We start from the raw sequence: 18,568 nt of genomic DNA, 5'->3' as shown, positions 1-18,568 counted from the left end.
AGGCAGAATGCATAGCATCCGGGCCTCAATAGCAGGCGCCACATGTTGCTCATCTTTCTCTCGTCTAACACGCCCTATCACAAAGTAGGAGTTTAAGAAATACTCACTGAATTGAATCAGTTTGACAGCCTGATATGGTGTGATAAAAATTAATTTTTATTCCAGAAATCCTATTTTGGTTTAAATGCAATTTTGATCAACACGACAGTCACACACTGCATGGCCCCAAGTCACCAGCCTTACCTGCAAGTGCAACCAAGTGTGGAAGGCAAAATCTGTTTGCCAAGGCAATTAATTCCAGTGGGTCCAGGTCCAAGTTAGGTGACAACTGCTTGGTATAGAGATAATCCAATACCGCCTGCATTGACATCTTGTTTATATTCGGGAGATAGACCTGAAAGGTTATTTGAAAAGCTAAGTTCTGTTGAAGAAATCAGTGGGCATATTTTCAGGTGATACGGCTTATAAATATCCCAACTGTGTGATTCGATATTAGCGAGTCTGGGACACCTGCTTTGAGGTTGAGCACAGAAGTCATTTGGTATTTATGGCTTTAAGCGTAACAGTTTGATTTGTAGATGACAAAAGTGTAGGGCTGCCTGACAAAGCTTGATTTGCAATTTTTAAATGGCTATTTGGACTTATAAATCAGACAAATGGGCTGTAAATGTATGATGACATTATGGGCCCTCCTTGCCAAGTACCTTATAATACTGTATTGTGGGAAAGAAATCTCCTAGCAACATGACAGATGTTGGGGGGGGCTGCAAACCACACTGTTGCTGACATACACTAGAGCCCAGCTTTCCAAGATGTAAAAACAGAGGATGAGCAATCACCTAGGTGCCACAGTGACTGACTTGATTTCAACGCTCTATCAATATATGCTAGCACCATGTAACACTTCATTATTTTTCCCATGGCACAACTACATAGATCCACAACTACCGGCCATTAGCAACTATCAGTACATTAAGGAATTTAAAGAAACCTTTTATTAAAGTCGCCCATTTGGGGAAGCGATTGGATGTGGAATCCTTTCAGGATTCCCCTAATCTCCTTCCTGAATACCTGCAATTGTTGCCCATGTAAAAGTATACTATAGTTTGAAGGAGAGCCAGGGACAGGTTGAAAAGTAGAGTTCATTTGGGGAAGCGATTGGATGTGGAATCCTTTCAGGATTCCCCTAATCTCCTTCCTGAATACCTGCAATTGTTGCCCATGTAAAAGTATACTATAGTTTGAAGGAGAGCCAGGGACAGGTTGAAAAGTAGAGTTCAGGATGACTGGGCTTGGGAGGTAATTATATAGCAGCTAATCTTCATTGGTGTGCCTGGATGTATAGTATAGAAGGTACCAATGGCATTTTTTATTGGAATGATGGTTATAAAATTAGTCTTCATTGAAGGTTCCTATACCTAAGGTACTGTGCTACACTATGCTATGATTTGATCCTTATATCTCTAGGAAGAAGAGATTTACAAATAAGGAAATGAAGGTTTTGGGAGGTTAAGTAGCATGTCCAAGATCACAGAAGTAGGAAGCAGTGATTGAGAGATGAGCCGAGGAGTCTAACTCTATTTTCAGTGCTGCTGGACAGTGCTGGCAACATTTAATACAAGGAAGCAAAGGTTTGGGTTATAGTACAGGAAAGTACCATATTTCACTAATTTTTTTTAAGATTTATTTATTTATTCATACAGAACTGGGGTACAAGCCAGAGGCACAGGGGCGATGAGAGCAGAACAGGCAAATTGACGAAGTACACTGCTGAAGGGAGCAGCAGGCAGGCCAGTAGAGGTCTGCCACGCCACGTGGATCACCTCTGGGGCTGGGGATTGAACTCACACTGAAGCAGCTGCGGCCAGCTTGCGGTGCTGCTTCCTAACCTGTTGCGCCACCAGGGAGGGCCCTAACTAATGGTTTTTAAGAAACAGATTTCTAAATTTAAAAAAGATGAACAATTATGAATTACTTAATTCTGATAAAGTGTTAGCAATTCTAATTATAAATAGTCCTGGATTTCCTGTGGACACCTATTCTTTCAGAGATGGGACTGTCAGCTGTTTCTGAAAGTGATGGCTTGCAAGAGAGGGCAAAAGCCTGGGCCAGGCCCAGGGATATGTTACTAAAATGCTGTCTGTCTTGACAAGTCATTCATCCTTTCTTCTTAGTTCCTCAGTTTCTTCATTGGTTACATGGGAGTAAACTGAATAGATGATAACTAAAGTTTTTGTTTTTCACTGAGATTATGAGTTTCGAAGATATTACCATTGCTTGGTAAGAATGTGTTCTAAGTTACGGTAAAGGGGACGTCCTAAATAGAAATAAATTACTTCTGGCAGCAAAAGATGACAGGTTCCAGCAAGCAGCCCTGCTCCAACGTTCCCAGTACCTCTGGAGTACTCTGACATTTGTAATCATCCATGACATGCTGTTCCTTTTTGCGTAACACATACAAATTTTTTTTTTTTAAGCAATGACTTGTTTTTGGAGCAAATAATTTTAGGAATCCTAAGAAGTAACCAGTAAATGAGAACAGACTAAAGATGCTTTCAGAACATGCATTTCCCCTTCACGATTGCTCCTGGAAAATGCTGTTTTTGTGATTTCAGTGTTTACAGTGAACTGTGTAATAATGGAGAGACTATTCTGTAGAATCTTTAAAAGTAACAGAAATATAAATAAGAAATACAATTTAAAAATTTGCATCCTACTTGCTTGATGTACTGTTTTTTTTTTTTAAAGGAAAATGAATGAGAACATAATACTACCCTAAACAACAAACCATTCCAGTTTAGTTGGTTTAAAATTTTAATTGCAAAGATCAGCTCAGACTATTAGGCTTATAATTAGAGATAGACTCGTAGAGAATGAGAAAGTATTGTAGATTCAGAGCATTGCTTACTACAACCCTGGCATGCATTTTTAATAAACCACTTGCTGAGTACCTCTGGGGAGAGAATTATGCTTACTGCTACATTAAAAGTAATGAGAAAAATATAAGTAAAGTACTGTGTCTTCTTAAATATTAAAGACCAAAAAAAAAAAAAGTCAAAGTAACATCAATGGGCATATTTTATTTCTTTCTGGATATGATGTGAAATCTATTAATGCAAAAAATAATAGGCTGAATTTTGTAGGGGAGTCAGGTTTTCGCAAGACAATAAAGATTTAAAAGGTGGCCAAGAAAGAACAAATCCCAGGGCAAATATGGGCTAAATCAATCATGGAGTGTTTACTTCTACCACACTAAGGTGATTTAGAAAGGGAACTGGGGGCTTTTAACTTGGGGCATTTAAGGAAGAAAGATCATTACTTCCTCTTGGACAGAATTTAAGCAAGAATCCTCCAGGAAAACAGTCATTGCATTTCTTGAGTATTTGTATGTCCTTGGTATCAAAGTTGATGCTTTACACATGCACTCTCATGCCTTACCTGCCATTTGAGGGAGGTTTTCTCGTTTTCCCCATTACAGGTGAGGACACGGTCAGTGCTTACCCAAGGTCAAGCTGAGATTAGAGTTCATAACTATATAACTGCTCTAGTCTAAACTAGAAATAAAGAGAAGGGACAAAGGAGGGCAGAGAATGTCATGTCACTCTTCATATAGTGAATGTGGAATTTTGACACAGTGCTTTGGTTACTTGGTTCCAATGTCTTTGACTTTTGAGCAAGATTGAATCTATACACACCACGAGCTTCAGCTATGGGTCTAAGTAGGGAGTGACCTTATTTTTCCAGTGGGGGTTAAACAGGTGGCTGCCTCCAGGAGTGGCCACTGAACACCATACATGTGTGTATTCACAGTGGCTGCCAAGTTTTTGTTTTGGTCACCTCTCCTACAGATGATTACAGTCCATTCTGGGAAGGGATAAAGGGGATTAGCATTTGTGAGGTCAGCTCTCACAGTGTCCCTTTGTGCCTGGGTTCCTGACCTTGATCAACTTTTCTCTGTTGGATTAATAGCAGGCACAGTCAGCACACGTTTTAGTGTGCTGGAAAAATAAGGGAAGAAAGCCTTTGGGCTAGTTACTGCTGGAGATTGTTGATATCTAGGAATGCTAATTGGAGGAGGTTTTATCAGTGGTTTCCCCAAATTTTCTTGGAGAGAAAGGATACTATCAACACTATTCATCAAAATAAGACTAAGGGTTTAGTTTAATGGTTATGAGGTGTTCTGTACTGATTAAGTACTGATACTTAATACCTCACAACCACAGTATAGGTTATTCTTTCCTTTTTGAGATGGGGAGACTAGAATTCAGGTGTTCACGTGCCAAGGTGACACAGCTAGTGCACAGAGGAACTGGCATGTGAGCCCATGGTCCTCCATGAAGTGGCTCCCAAAACACATTTGATGGCACAGGAAAGACTTCATATGATTACACATGAGCACCTCCTGATTTATAGAGGCCGGTAGAGATGACAAGGTCATCAGGATAATTCTTAGATCTTTTCCCCAAACAGCAGACAGCCTTTTGCTGGGAGTTGGTGTAGAAGCAGCTGCAGTTTATTCTGGAAGCAGGAGGGTGGCCTAGTGACCTCCTCAGCCACAGCCACCCCAGCTTGTGATTCTAGGATTCTGTTTCCCTACTTGGGGATGCAAATGCAGACTCCTGGGTCACAATGGGAGCGCTCACATTTCTGGAGTGAGTGACCCTTTCAAAAAGTTAACTATTGTTTTCTGTATTTCTTTTAAAAGTGTAGAGAGATGCTGAGATAAGCAAACCAAACCCCTTAAGACAATAAACTTGATGGGGTGTCCCCACATCTAAAAAAAATATAGTGGAAAATATTTGCAAAACTCAACAAAAATGCTTGTTCACCTCTAGACTAAAGTTAGAAGTGCTTGAATAGAATTTTTCTTTGTTTCCCAGCAGAGTTTGTAAGAAGATGAAACTATAGGATCTCTAACGTTCTGCTGCTCTGCTCTGTGAATGTACTTCCTTTGGAGAGAGTGCCAGTGTTTGATGAGAGAGCCGGGGCCTTGCACTAGACCTAAACACTTGGACAGGTGTGTTCAGAGGTTTAAACATTTGCTGCGTGACTGTATCTGTTCAGTCAGCAACCCTCAGGCGAAGTGAGCCAAGAGAGAACCCCAGGGATTGCTGTAGCTTAAGGAGACCTCGAGGGTGCTCCCTGGGGCAGCCCTCATCTTGCAGATAAGGACACTGAGGCGAGGAGGTAGTTTCTTAGGGTCTCCCTCAGGTTAGGTAGGGGCAGAGCTAAGCTAACTAAGTGACTGAAGAAACTTTTCATGGTCTTGGATTTCTGGAGGAGAGGTTCCTTGTATGAAGTGGTTTTCATAGTATCTTTCCTGGTGACATTTGGTAAAAAGTATAGCTGCTGGTGTCTTCATGACGGGTAGAGCTATGCAGGTGGAAGGTCTACATGTAGAGGACTGAGGTGCCCAGACATAAAAAGTGAACATTAAACAAGCAGGTCTTACAATTACACAATCAAGGAGCAGACGACTGAACACTCAAGCACAGCTTAAGGAACTATTTCATGGAAGCAGTTCAAGAATCAGTCATGTGGCTAATTAAACACTTTATATAAATTCACATGCACATTCATAAAGATAGCAGTTAGGCTTTTAAGAAGGCACATACCTCACTGTTGGCGCTTTCCACAAATGACCCCCCAAACATGGCAGCCATCCACTTGCAGCTACAGATCAGCAGTGGTTTGTGGGCATTGATAGCACCGTCATCCAACTTAAAAGTCACATCTGCCCAAGGATCGAGAAAGCACAGCCATGAGCCTGTCTTGTTGAGCTTTCTTCCCAGTTACATCAGTCTCCAGCTCTCATATTCCTTTTCAATATCTTTACTTATGTGTCAACCCCAATCCTTGGCAAACTCAATTCCCTGTTCTCCAAGGATTAAGAAGCATTTAAAAATCACACATAAGGTCACAACCCAAATTCTCTGACTAATGAAGAAACACAAAGGAGAAGGAGAGGAACAATTATTATGAAAAATTTCAAACATATAGAACAATGAAGAATAGTACAATGGTAAGTCATCTATCGTATATAAAATGTTTGTGTCGATATTTAATGACCAACATGATTCTTCACTTCTAACTTCTTGATCAAGTTTTCTTAAAAAGTAGAGCATTCTCAGTTATCATATCATTCCTGCTTTTAAGAAAATTAGCAATAATTCCTGAATGTCATCATTTATCGAGTTCATATTCAAATATTTCCAATCATCCTAAAATTAAATATCCTATAGTTTTTTTTTTTTAAGGGAGAATACATTTGAGGCTACCACGCTATATTTGATCATTATGTCTGTACAGTAAGGAGAAGGCCATGTCATTAACTAAGGTCCAATGTTTAATTTACTGCAAGTTTGTAGTATTTCTGTTAATTAAATATCAAGACTGATTCTATACCTTGGTGGTATTTATTCATAAATGTTAAAAAACAGGCTTAGTTACGATTTATTAAATGTATATTACCATGACAGGTATTATAAAAGATAAAGACAAAAATAGATGCTTCCAGATAAATAGAAGCATTCATATAAATAGAAGTCAGGAAGTCAAATTTATACAATGAAATACCCAAACACCCAGAGGACAATTTCAGAACAAAAATAGTCCCGGTATGTAAGCTAGTACAAGCAAAGGTCAGTAAGTCATCTTGGCTACAGGCCAGCAGTGTGCTTAAGTAATTCTGTAAGAGTGCTGTAGGCAGCATAGGGCATAGTTAGCAAAGACAAAGAAGGGAAGATAAATATAGAAGAGCAGTGTGAGAATGGGCAAGGAGAGAATGTACAGCAGAGACACCCCGATGGGGATGCTCAGGGTCACCAAAATAGCCTCAGGGATTTCAGGCACGTTAGGCTGCAGAGGTCACCGATTTTTGTCATCAGTGACTGCTGAATGGTCCTGAATAATAGATTTGGTGAGGGAAGAGATCGTGAGTGGGAATTATTAAGAGCAAGCTGACTGGTTCAGGTCAGGGTACACTGTTCTACCCTGTGCTTTAGGAAGTAGCTTAGGGTCAAAGTTTGACCTTATCATTGCTACTTTATAGCTGCGAGCCAAATATTTCACTTTTCTACCCCTCAGTTTTTTCATCTACAAAATGGAGCTAATAATATTTATCCTTTAGTTTTGAGAGTAAGTACAGAAGTGAATACACGGAATGTAGGTAGATGGGAAAAATAATCTGGTATACGTGCAGTGATGGTGATTCTTTCCCCTGCTCTTGTTTGGCACATGTTTGATATAATACAACCAAGGCTACTGATGACTTTACCATTGGACCTGCTCACCTGAAAACGTCCCCTTACTGAGACACTCTTTTATCCGATTGGCTTTCCTGACGTGAAATGCTTTTGTAATCTCCTGGTTCATGAAGGCTTCCTTGTTCATGATGTTTTCCACCATCATCCTCAAATCGAACATCTCCAGGACTTCTGCAATCTGAGCCAGGCCCACCAAATCCTTCTCATTTTCATCCAGTTGCCCTGTATAAAGAAACTGGAGCAGGGTCCTGAAGGGGCCTGACTGGACAGACGAATCCATTCTGACCACGGTGACTGGGGCCACCCGCTTTGAAATGGGATTGACTTGCATTTCCTTGTGCATGCCAATGAACCCTTTACTCCAGCCTGACAAAGTCTGAGTCTCTGGAATCAGGCTCTCGGCTTCCAGCCCTGGAGTCTCCAGCTGGAACAGGTTCTGGCTGGAGGACTTCCACTGACCTGCCTGAGGAGTCCTTGGGGTGCCCTCCTCCCTTGCCTCATCTGGGTCAACACTCAATGACCATCCTTGGAAATCCTGGCTATGCTTCTCTTTCTCATAAGCTCCTTCACTCCAATTTGTGGTTTCTTCACATTCCATTAAAAAAAGATCATAAAATTTGGAAGAGGAGGTAGCGAGGTAAATTCGGTGTGCAAAGATGTGCTCCTGGCCCTGGAGGACAAACAGGACGTCAGCACACAGAGGATTGTCCAGTAAACAGGCAGCTTCGTTCGTTCCTGTCGAGGGACATTCTGGAACTTTGATGACTGGTGGAGGTGCTTTTGGAGGTAGGAATGGTGCCTGAAGTAAAGGTTTCTGAACTTTCTTTAAGTGGGATTTCCAGAACTGCAGATGCCGACGGGAGATCAGTGCGGCTCTGATTGCATTGTCAAACACATCCTTGATTCCAAACTGATCAAAAACGCTTGTTTCATAGTATGGGATGCCAAGTTCCTTAGCAACCTCTCGGCCTTTTTCTGGGGGCAAAATATCCCCTCTTTTGATAGGCCTGAAATAGAATATTAAAAAATTAGAACAGCCTTATGTCAGGAGGGAACCCACAAAATCCAGGGCCTGTGTAGGCATTTGATTGAATTAGACATTTAAAATCCTACTCAGGCTTTTAAGAAGGTTGAAATATAGGAAATATATTAGGAAAATATATAACCAACCTCAGCTATTTTAAAGGACTTATGAATGCAGAGAAAAAATACTTTCCCTGTAGCAACAGTAACTAAAACAGCAGTCATTTTCTTGCTATTTGTTCCTGAGAAAGTTACTTAACCTCTGTCTTGTTCTTGCCATCTATAATATAGAATAACAATAATATTGAATACTTACATCTTAAAGAACCATACTAAAAAGTTTACATTTTGTGTTTTTAAATTATTTTTTATTGAATTACCGCTATTTTACATCCTTGTTCATTTTTTTTCACAACAAAGATTTTCTCCCCTTAGGTGTGGTCATCATAGTTCTCACATCACCAAATCATCCATAATTCTTCACCATAGTCCTCTGAGCTCACCCCCTTTTTTTCTCCCCTCCTTCTCTTCCCCTTCCCTCTCAGATACTTTAGATCTAAGGTCAGCTTCCAAAGGCTTTTTTTTTTTTTTTAAAGATTTATTTATTTACTCATACAAAACTAGGGTGCAGACCAGAAGTGCAGAGGCAGTGAGAGAGGATTCACCAGAGATACAGTGGGGAGAAGAACAGGCAGATCAATGATATATACTGTTGAGGGGAGACAGGAGAGGTCCACTGTGCCATGTGGATCACTTCTGGGGCTGAGGATCGAACTTATACTGAAGCAGCTGCAGTTAGCTTGCAGTGCTGCATCCTAACCCATTGTGCCATCAGGGAGGCCCTCAAGGGTTGGTTTTCAAGTTTGTGTTTGTCTGATCCTTTGTTTGGTTTGCCTCCATTACATATATAAATGACACCATCCAGTATTTCTCTTTTTCCTTCTGGCTTATTTTGCTTAGGATAATCTCCCCTCCAGTTCCACTGATGTTGCCACAAATGGCATAAGTTTCTTTTTTGATCACTGAGTAATATTCATTGTGTATGTATGTACGCATACATGATGATCCCCTTATCCATTCTGGGGCATTTGGGTTGGTTCCATATTGTAAATAGTACTGTGATAAGCCCAGGAGTTCATGGTTCCTTTGGAATTAAGTGTTTTGTGTTCTTTGTGCAGATACCTAGGAGTGGAATTGCTGGGTCATATGGCAGATTCATATGAATCTGCCACACTGCTTTTTCAGGAGCCCCACACTGCTTTTTCATAGGGTGTAGCAGTCTACATTCCCACCAATAGTGGAAGAGGGTTCCTTTTTCTTCACATCCTTGTCAGTACATTTTTTTTCTTATGGGCCATACTCACAGGTGTGAGGTTGTGTTGCATTGTGTTTTTTTTTTTTTAATTTTTTTATTTATTCATACAGAACTGGGGTACAGGCCAGAGGCTCAGGGGCGGTGAGAAGCTTCACCAGAGACAGAGTGGGGAGCAGAACAGGCAGATCGACTAAGTACACTGCTGAGGGGAGCAGCGGGCGGGCCAGGAAAGGTCTGCCACGCCATGTGGTCACCTCCGGGGCAGGCGGGAATAGAACTCATGCGGAAGTGGCTTTAGCTTTCTTAGTGCAGTGCTTTAACCCACTGTGCCACCAGGGAGGGCCCCATTGTGGTTTTGATGGTTTTGTTTTTTTAAAAGATTTATTTTATTTGTATATACAGAACTGGGGTACAGGCCAGAGGCTCAGGGGCGGTGAGAAGCTTCACCAGAGACAGAGTGGGGAGCAGAACAGGCAGATCGACTAAGTACACTGCTGAGGGGAGCAGCGGGCGGGCCAGGAAAGGTCTGCCACGCCATGTGGTCACCTCCGGGGCAGGCGGGAATAGAACTCATGCGGAAGTGGCTTTAGCTTCTTAGTGCAGTGCTTTAACCCACTGTGCCACCAGGGAGGGCCCCATTGTGGTTTTGATGGTAAGTGGTGAACACTTTTTCATGTCTTTGGAGAAGTGCCTATTTAGCTCTTTTTAGTGCCCACATCATTTTTTGATGTGGTTGTTTGTTTTCTTTTCGTTAAGTTGCACGAGTTTTATAGACCTTGTGTAAATATATTCTGCCATTCAGTAGATGTCTCTTCATTCTGATTACTCTTTCATTGTACAGAAACCTTTTAGTTTGATATAGTGTCAGTGCTTATATTCGCCTCTGTTTTCTTTGCTGCTGGAGATGACTATGCAAACATGTTTCTGAAGTTTATATTGTGGAATGTTTGTCTATGTTTTCTCCTATGTATTTTATAGTTTCTGGTATTACTATTGAGCTTTAAATCCATTTTGAGTTTATTTTTCATGTATGGAATGAGATATTTAGTTTCATTCTTTTGTATGTGATAGTCCAATTTTCCTAAAAGCATCAACTGAAGAAACTCTCCTTGTTCTAGTTTATACTCCTCACTTCTTTGTTGTAGAGTAGTTAATCTTAAATGTGTGGTTTTATTTATGGGTTCTTAATTCCATTCCATTGTTTTGTGTATACTTGTGTTCCAATAACATGCTGTTTAAATTATAATATTATTATTATTTTTAAAAGACTTACTTATTTTTGCATACAGAACTGGGCTAGAGGCACAGGGGCAATGAGTCACCAGAGACAGAGTGGGGAGCAGAACAAGCAAATCAATGAAGTACACTGCTGAGGGGAGCAGCGGATGGGTCAGAAGAGGTCTTCCATACCATGTGGGTCACCTCTGGGGCCAGGGATCGAACTCGTTGCTTTTTAGTGCTGTGCTTTAACCCACTGTACCACAAGGGAGTGCCCGCTGTTTAAGTTATTATGGCTTTATAATTTAGTTTAAAGCCTGGAAGAGTGATGTGTCCAGCTTTTCCCCTTTTCAGTCAGGAGTTACTTTGACTATTTGGGGTCTTTTGTGGTTCCATAGGGATTTTAGTAATCTTTATGTTGTTGCAGAATGCCATTGGGATTTTTATCGGGATTGTATTGAATCTGTGAATTGCTTTGGGTAGGATGACCATTTTGACAATGTTGATTCTTCCTATTCATGAGCAAAGTATATTTTCCATTTCTTTGTGTCTTCTATTTTTTTAGTGTTTTAGAGTTTTCCTGTGTAGATCCTTTACCTTCTTTGTTAGGTTTACTCCCTGGTACTTAATTTTTTTAATTGGGAAGTTTAAATGAGATAATATAAAGTACCTTAATAGATGTTAGTCGTGATCATTATTGCCACCATCATCTTTGTCTTCATTACTTTGTATTTAAATTTTGCTTTAAAACTATAAAATGACTTTATATATGCTTTTTCATTTGAGACTCAATCTGCATTCTCAAGAAATTGATGCAGAGAGTTTACAGTGTTTACCTAATGTTGAATTCTTAAGTTGCTGAAAGACCTCTACTGAACATTTAGAATCTAGAACTCCCTATACCAAATGGCTCACATCCAAAACTCTGTCTCTTCTAACAGAATTGTGAGTCTTCTTTTATACCTTTCCTCTTCTCTTTTCTTTTACTCTTGTTAGACAGGCCCTTATCACCTTTTTCTTGGACTAGAGCATTAGCCTTTAATTGGTATTCCTTCAGACTCTACATTTTAATCCACAATTTAGTGCCACTTGGAAAATCCTTACATAAGATAAATATGACTTAGCTGAAAATTATTTAAAAAAAAATTCTGCTGGTTCCACAAAGCCTAAAGAATTAAGTCTATACCATTTAGGCTGGCATACAAGGCTTGTTAATAATTTAATCAAACCCAGGGAGTACCAAACATCAGAAGCAGAATAAGCAGAATGGTGGTGTGCTTCTAGCATAATTACTGAAAAGAAACAAAGGAACTCCAGAACACAAGCAAGATGTGTTCTCTGTTACTTTTCACAGTTACATATACTTGATTCTGAGACATACTCTTAAGAATTGATCTTCCTAAAAAAAAATTGTCTTTCAAGACCAAAGTTAATATGTGTGATAAGCAGTAGTCTTAAGAGAAATAACACTTGACAGAATTTGCATTTGAAGAAAGTTGGTTGGAAGAGACAAAAAACCTGTAGGGTGTTGCAAAGACCAATGGAAAGTTCAGGGAAGAAGGTTTAACCTGGTGGTTTGCTCCTGGAGGGCAGTTTGTGGTCCCTGCTCTAGGGAATGACTTAAAACCAGTTCAAATACCACCTCTTTAGTGGAACCCCAGAACTTCTCTGTAGAAAGACTGTTTCCTGTACTGTCCCCCACATCTCTGCAACGTTCCATAGTTCTCTATGGTTGTGAAGCTCAATGATCTTAACCTATTCTGTGACACAGAAAGTTCCTCAGACTAGGTGCCAGCTCTCATTTGTTATGAGTTCTCATTTTTTCTTCTATATGCTCTTAATAATAGATTGTAGAAACTGAACATGAAATGTTTTCAGAAATCTTGTCCAAAATATATCTGGATTTCAGAAATCATCTAAAGGTATTTTTATTTTCTTTTACTGTGAAAGCATAAAAAATAAATATAAAATTTTGCAATGAGTCTATTAGGCAAACATTGAAAGATGGCTTTTGTTTTTAAATGGAAGTAACATCGCATTACAGCACTATATAATCCTCAGGTGTGCTTGATCAAGAATCAACAATTGTATATACTACATTAAATCTAATTCTCTGCTTCACCAGCAGGACAGTATCAATATTTCTGGAAAAGGTATGCTCATCAGCATAAAGGCAGTTAACTATGAACATACAAACAATTGTTTTTCATAAAGATAATATTGAGGGAGGATAGCCTTTTATAAGCTTATTCCCCCCTTCGTCAATATCTACATTTTTAAGAGTGCAACAAATCCTCCTCCAAGTTTTATTTTAAACTGGTGACACTTTACAAGTATAATCACTAAAGTCATTCAAAATAGTGCTTTTTGGTTTGCAACTACACATCCACTTAGATTTTTAAAGCTGGGCACTATCATCTTATGAAATACACACAGAAGCTGAATTGTAGAAACCAAAAACTTAAAAAACAAAGAAACAAACAAACTTGGATATATGTATTTGAATAAATCTGATCTTCCTAGGGTCAAGTAATCACTCTTGATGTTAGCTGACTGTCTTATAATAGCATAATTTCAAGAATGATATTACTATGTGTAGCTAAATCTTTTGTTTAAGATTTTTGCAGGTGGGGGTGGGGAAAGACTTTACAAATTTCAAAATACTTTTATGCACACCAGGTCATATTTACTTCAGTGATTCATGTCAAATGGTGGTCAACCATTTACAAAAATAGGCTCCAGTCTACAGGAGATGGTGAATATGAGAAGCAACAGGTACACCCTCTCCAGAGTGGTTAACAAGCTAACTTAAAGCTGTGGCTGAGCAATGGGGTCACAGAACCATTGCAAACAGAACCCTAGGCTAGAAAGACATCTGCTACCTCTAAATTTTAATTTGGCCAGTGCAGTGAAACACCAAGTCCCTTGGCTTACCTCGCTAAAGGGCGTCTGGCACGATTAACAGCTTCAAGATCAGCATAGCGGAGATCTAGCTGGCAGCCAACTAGAACAACAGGTGTGCGAGGGCAAAAGTGCTTGATTTCTTGATACCACATGGTTTTCACATGATTTAGGGAATTGGGATTAGCGATCGAAAAACAGAGGACCACAACATCCGACCTAAAAGGAAACCACAAAAGAAGCTGTATTGCCTTTGAACTTCCCCCGTTATCACTATGGCTTCTCTTCTTCCCCAACCACCTAGTGCCATATTGTGTCACAATTTAAAAATGGCTAAACATTAAAATACATCTCGGGGTCATGCAAATAGCCCGATAAGCCCCCACATTCCGGCACCCACACAGCCTGGGCACCCACACAGCCTGAGTTCTCTTGGGCACTGCAGGGCAGAGAGCCTATGCATCCTAACGTTTCCAATGAAGTATTGTACAGTATAGATGGTCCCCCACACTTGATGCAGTCCTGGTATCACAACATGCTGAACTATTTCTGTTCCAAAGAAATAGTTACCAGATAAAAGAAAATAAGAAGTACCTTTTACCAGTTTAAACATAAAGATGATGATGACTCAACCCAATGAGATAAAGCAAAGAGTTTAAACATTACTGAAAACGTAACAGGTATTTGCTGTGCAGCGTCGGCAAATACACAGAAGGATTTCTGCCCTTCTTTCCACTTAAGCACACGTGTAGAGAGCACAACCACTTAACTTTTCTGAAAAGAAAAAATCCCGAGTTTACCAAATTTTTGACTCTAGTAGATTTAAGGCAAGAAAGCTAGTATTTAACATAAAAATAGCAAAAGAGTTAGATGGATGGCTAATGAGATGAGAAAGTGTTGGAAACAGATTTCTCAACTGTTATATATGACACGTAGCAAGTATATGGGAAAAAGAAAAAATGCTTTATAGTCAATTCTGGCATAAGGATCTTCCATTTTTGTATAATGACTTACCATTCTTGAAGCCAAAGAACTGTTTTATGAAACAGTTGTTCAATTATGGTGTTTGACAGATAGCTGTTAAAAGGTATCTTTAACAAGAATTATAAAGCAGCATTTCAGGTTAAAATATGCTGAATGATGACATTGAAAGTATTAAGGCAGAGGAATGTAAGGAGTAGGGAAAGTTATGCCTAAGGATTTAAGACTATCTAGCAGTTAAATTCAGAAATAAACTCTTACAATTTTATTAGATGTTAATTTATTGACTTTATTGTTTATGTAATGAGAAGAATCAAGTCGATGAATCAAAATACCTTTTTAAATCATTAATGAGCTTTTCCCTCTACATATCAATGAAGACAAACAAATATATCCAGGCAACCATAAAATTTCTAAAAATAATCATTTGCAATGCAGAAAACTGCAGGGTGCTTACATTAAATGTAATTCACAAGTTGAGTCTTTAGATTTATATCTAAGAAAAACTGCACCAGACCACAACAAATAAAGGGAAAGATCCTGAGATTAAAATATTTCCAAATAAAAAAGGAGGATGTAGGACTCCAAGTAGATTAATATAATAATCAGCATGTTTAGAATGTCCTTGAAATAAAGATATTATCAAAGATTCTTGGACAATGGAAAATATGTGTAAAAATATGCATAAGTATATAAATGAAATGTAATCATGGCTTGTCTTTGGAATTTTGATTTAGTTAGTGGAATATTCTGTGCACAGTCTTAATTCTAATCAGCATAAATAACAGTATCCAGTGAAGCCAAGAATGCTTTAAATTTTACATTTTTTAGCAGCTGAGTTTTCTATTATTCATAATCCTATTTATATAGGATATCTGATGCAGCTCTGCTATAAGCTTCAGCCTGATCTAAAATAAAAGCACCATGAATTTTGACACAGTGAGAATAATATGGCAATATCTGAGATTCAATATTATAGAGAAAGAATTGAGGAAATTTATCTAGCACCTCAATGTATAAAATTGTTCTAATCAGTGTCTACTATTTCCATATTAAGGCACATGACTATAAAGAAAATCATTTTCAGAGCTTAATTTATATGACAGATATGTAGCTAAATGTCAATTCTGTTATCTCATTTTATGATACAGAAGTGAGGTTTAGAAATCAGAGCTAGCTCGGTTGCCAAGGTTACCATGATAACACTTACACCACTGAACACATACTAGTTACTATCCATATGACCCGTAAACAAGTACAGACAGGACCTTGGGCGTTGGAAAAATGGAATCTCCTGATGATAGCAGCACAATGCCGTCATTCAACATAGGTCCGGAGGGTCCAATTTCTAACTATGTCACATCAATATCTCAATATCTCAATGCATGAAATGCTGTCGGAAAGTTAGAAAAATAATTCAATGCTCTGTAAATATTTGTTTCAAAGGATTATAGTTAAAGAGGTTGTGCTGAGAGCGGTACTACCTCTGAAGTGAAAATAACTTATTCTATTTTGCCAAAATTCTATTTGTCTCCTTGAAACAAAATAATTCTTTTTCCCTTTTTTAAGGCATAATTAGGTGTTAGGTGAACCTGTCTCCTCTATTTTACCTTGAAAGCAGTTAAAGAGTATGATCATATTTTAGCGCTAACAACTTGCTCAAATGTTTTTGGCTAAGCCCTATTGATCTAAATACAAATGAAAGTTAAGAAGACATTGTATGTGGATTAAATAGAATTGTACTCTTCAGGTCTGCCATATGAATGTAGAACCCAAACCCTGATTTTTACCAAGAAACTAATCAATGGATACAGCAAGAGAGTTACAAAAAGATGCCACTTTGATGTATTTCTCTATATCCCAACATTCTTTTTCAATTTCTCTCAACATATCTGTGATAAACATCTATATGATCAAGTAACTACTTAGAAAATGTCATTTATTCCCTATAGATTTTGAGCCATTTTTCTATCTTCTCAAAGAAGGCACAAGACCTACAGCTAAGCGTTTCTCTGGCTTTAGGCAGAATTCCAAGGAACTAGAGCTATTAAATAACTTTTAATCAAAACACGCATTCCTATGTAGAGACTGTTCAATGTCTGACATACGCTCGTGTTTAAAATGCCATTCCTAAGAAAGATAAAAAGAAAAAGGCAAGTTCTGGTATTTCTACCTCCATGATTCTGTTGCTTTTTTTAAAAAATACTTTGAAGAGCTCAGTTTAAAAATAATTGGGAGGGGGGAATATGATGGGGGTATCCTCACAAGAGACAGCAAGGTCAGCCTAAAAATGACCTCTGAGTTCCTATTCAGCTGTAAAATGAATTTGATAGATTTAAATGGAACCCTACAGTTATTTGAAGTAGAATGCACATGGATTTGAGAAGAGGCAAAGAGCAGAGTAGATAAAACTTCAAACTCTAGAACTGCAATATGGAGAAGGCACAGGAAGACATTTGAAATTTTTTTTGACTGGGCTAAGTGATTTTATTATAGAAAGCCAGGGTGACAAAGGAGTTAAGTAGTTGTGGTCTCAGTTGTTTGTCTATGAAATTTTTTTGGGGGGGTAAGGTGGGGGAAGAAAGGTGGTTTATTGTTCCTGAAGAGAAAATAACAACATAATAGTTTCACTAAGGTGCTAACACATTAAATAATACCTATGAACGAATAGTGATTAGTGATGTGAAAAAAAAAAAAACCAGTAAATTTCTCAGTGGAAATAACTGTAAATCTCCAGTTCTTTGGAAATATGGGAAGTTGGGGGTGGGAGAGGAGTATTCAGAGAGAGACCAATTGATCAAAACTTAAGCTCAAAAAAGCCAATCTCAATTGTAACAGTTTTTCCCCCAGATATGAAACAAACATTTTTTCCTTTTTACAGAAGTTATCTTTTACAGAGAACATGGACCAAAGATAGCATGTGAAAAATTGGTAAAGATATTTATACAACATAAAGAGTGCATATAAAGTTGGGACTAATTTTTGTTGGGGGACCTTTGGCCGGAGTTAAACTTTAAACAGCAAATGCCACACATCTTTCAATGTGTATCTTTATAACAGCTATAGTCAAGTATAGTGAATTTCGTGGAACAAGATCAGAGATGCAACCAGTAGCTAAACTACTTTTCCAAACTAAAATAGCAAATTCATCCTTTGAAGAAGTGATTGAAAAAGAGCAGATAATCAGTATCAAAATTCTCTTAGGAATGAATTTTTAAAGATTCTTACTATCACTAAACTGTTCTCTGTCTTTTCCTTTGTCTGGTGCCATCTACATGGCTACTATTGCCCAAGTAAGGTCCTTCAATTCTCTGATTTTCTAATCTGAGTAAGTGAAAAAGTAATTTCTAAGTTATGATGTAGTTAAGACCTGATCAGTTTGACAGGTGATGTGAAGGACAGTAGGCTCTACACAATTCTCTAGAGGGCTGTTGAGTGGGACAGTCAAATGTCTTCTCCAATGTGCCAATTCTTTTTGGGTCTCTTGCTGATAAAATTTGGTGACCGAGAGTAAGGTAACAATTGTATTCATCCCAGTCTTGTTTGGGAAGATCTCTTTAAACATACTTTTAAGTCTTTTGCTCCATGGTTGGGTCCTACCTCTTCATAAGTCACTGCTGCCCAGTATTTCTTTCTTTTTTTTTTCAGTAGAAACTCCCATGTCCTTTATATTAGTAGACATGGTCACATTTTAATGGCCCTCTTTTTGTCAATGACACAGGTCTCCTTCTGGCAAAAATGTAGCTAGGAGACCCTCATCTTCACGTGGCACTGAGGCATCAAGCTCCCTTCTCCCCCCATAATCAAGGTAGGCACTTTACAGAAACATATTCAAAACCATTCATGTCAACAACACACCTTTCAT

General features: G+C 38.6%; 1 protein-coding gene across 1 annotated transcript in view; it reads right to left on the bottom strand.

The window, feature by feature from the left end:
- Window positions 1–18,568, bottom strand: part of RHOBTB1 (Rho-related BTB domain containing 1) — a 120,934-nt gene that overhangs the window by 10,560 nt on the left and 91,806 nt on the right. Inside the window, exons 7-10 of the mRNA XM_004680867.2 lie at window positions 13,756–13,941; window positions 7,293–8,272; window positions 5,616–5,734; window positions 244–394 (exon numbers count right to left, since the gene is read on the bottom strand). Of these exons, the coding sequence (XP_004680924.1) occupies window positions 244–394; window positions 5,616–5,734; window positions 7,293–8,272; window positions 13,756–13,941 (1,436 nt within the window). The remainder of the gene's footprint in view (window positions 1–243; window positions 395–5,615; window positions 5,735–7,292; window positions 8,273–13,755; window positions 13,942–18,568) is intronic.

This window comes from Condylura cristata, unplaced genomic scaffold (assembly GCF_000260355.1).
Source record: "Condylura cristata isolate star-nosed mole 26May11 unplaced genomic scaffold, ConCri1.0 scaffold00011, whole genome shotgun sequence".
Taxonomy (NCBI): domain Eukaryota; kingdom Metazoa; phylum Chordata; class Mammalia; order Eulipotyphla; family Talpidae; genus Condylura; species Condylura cristata.
Note: the sequence above shows the minus strand (reverse complement) of the source record. Positions and strands in the feature narration are given on the sequence as shown.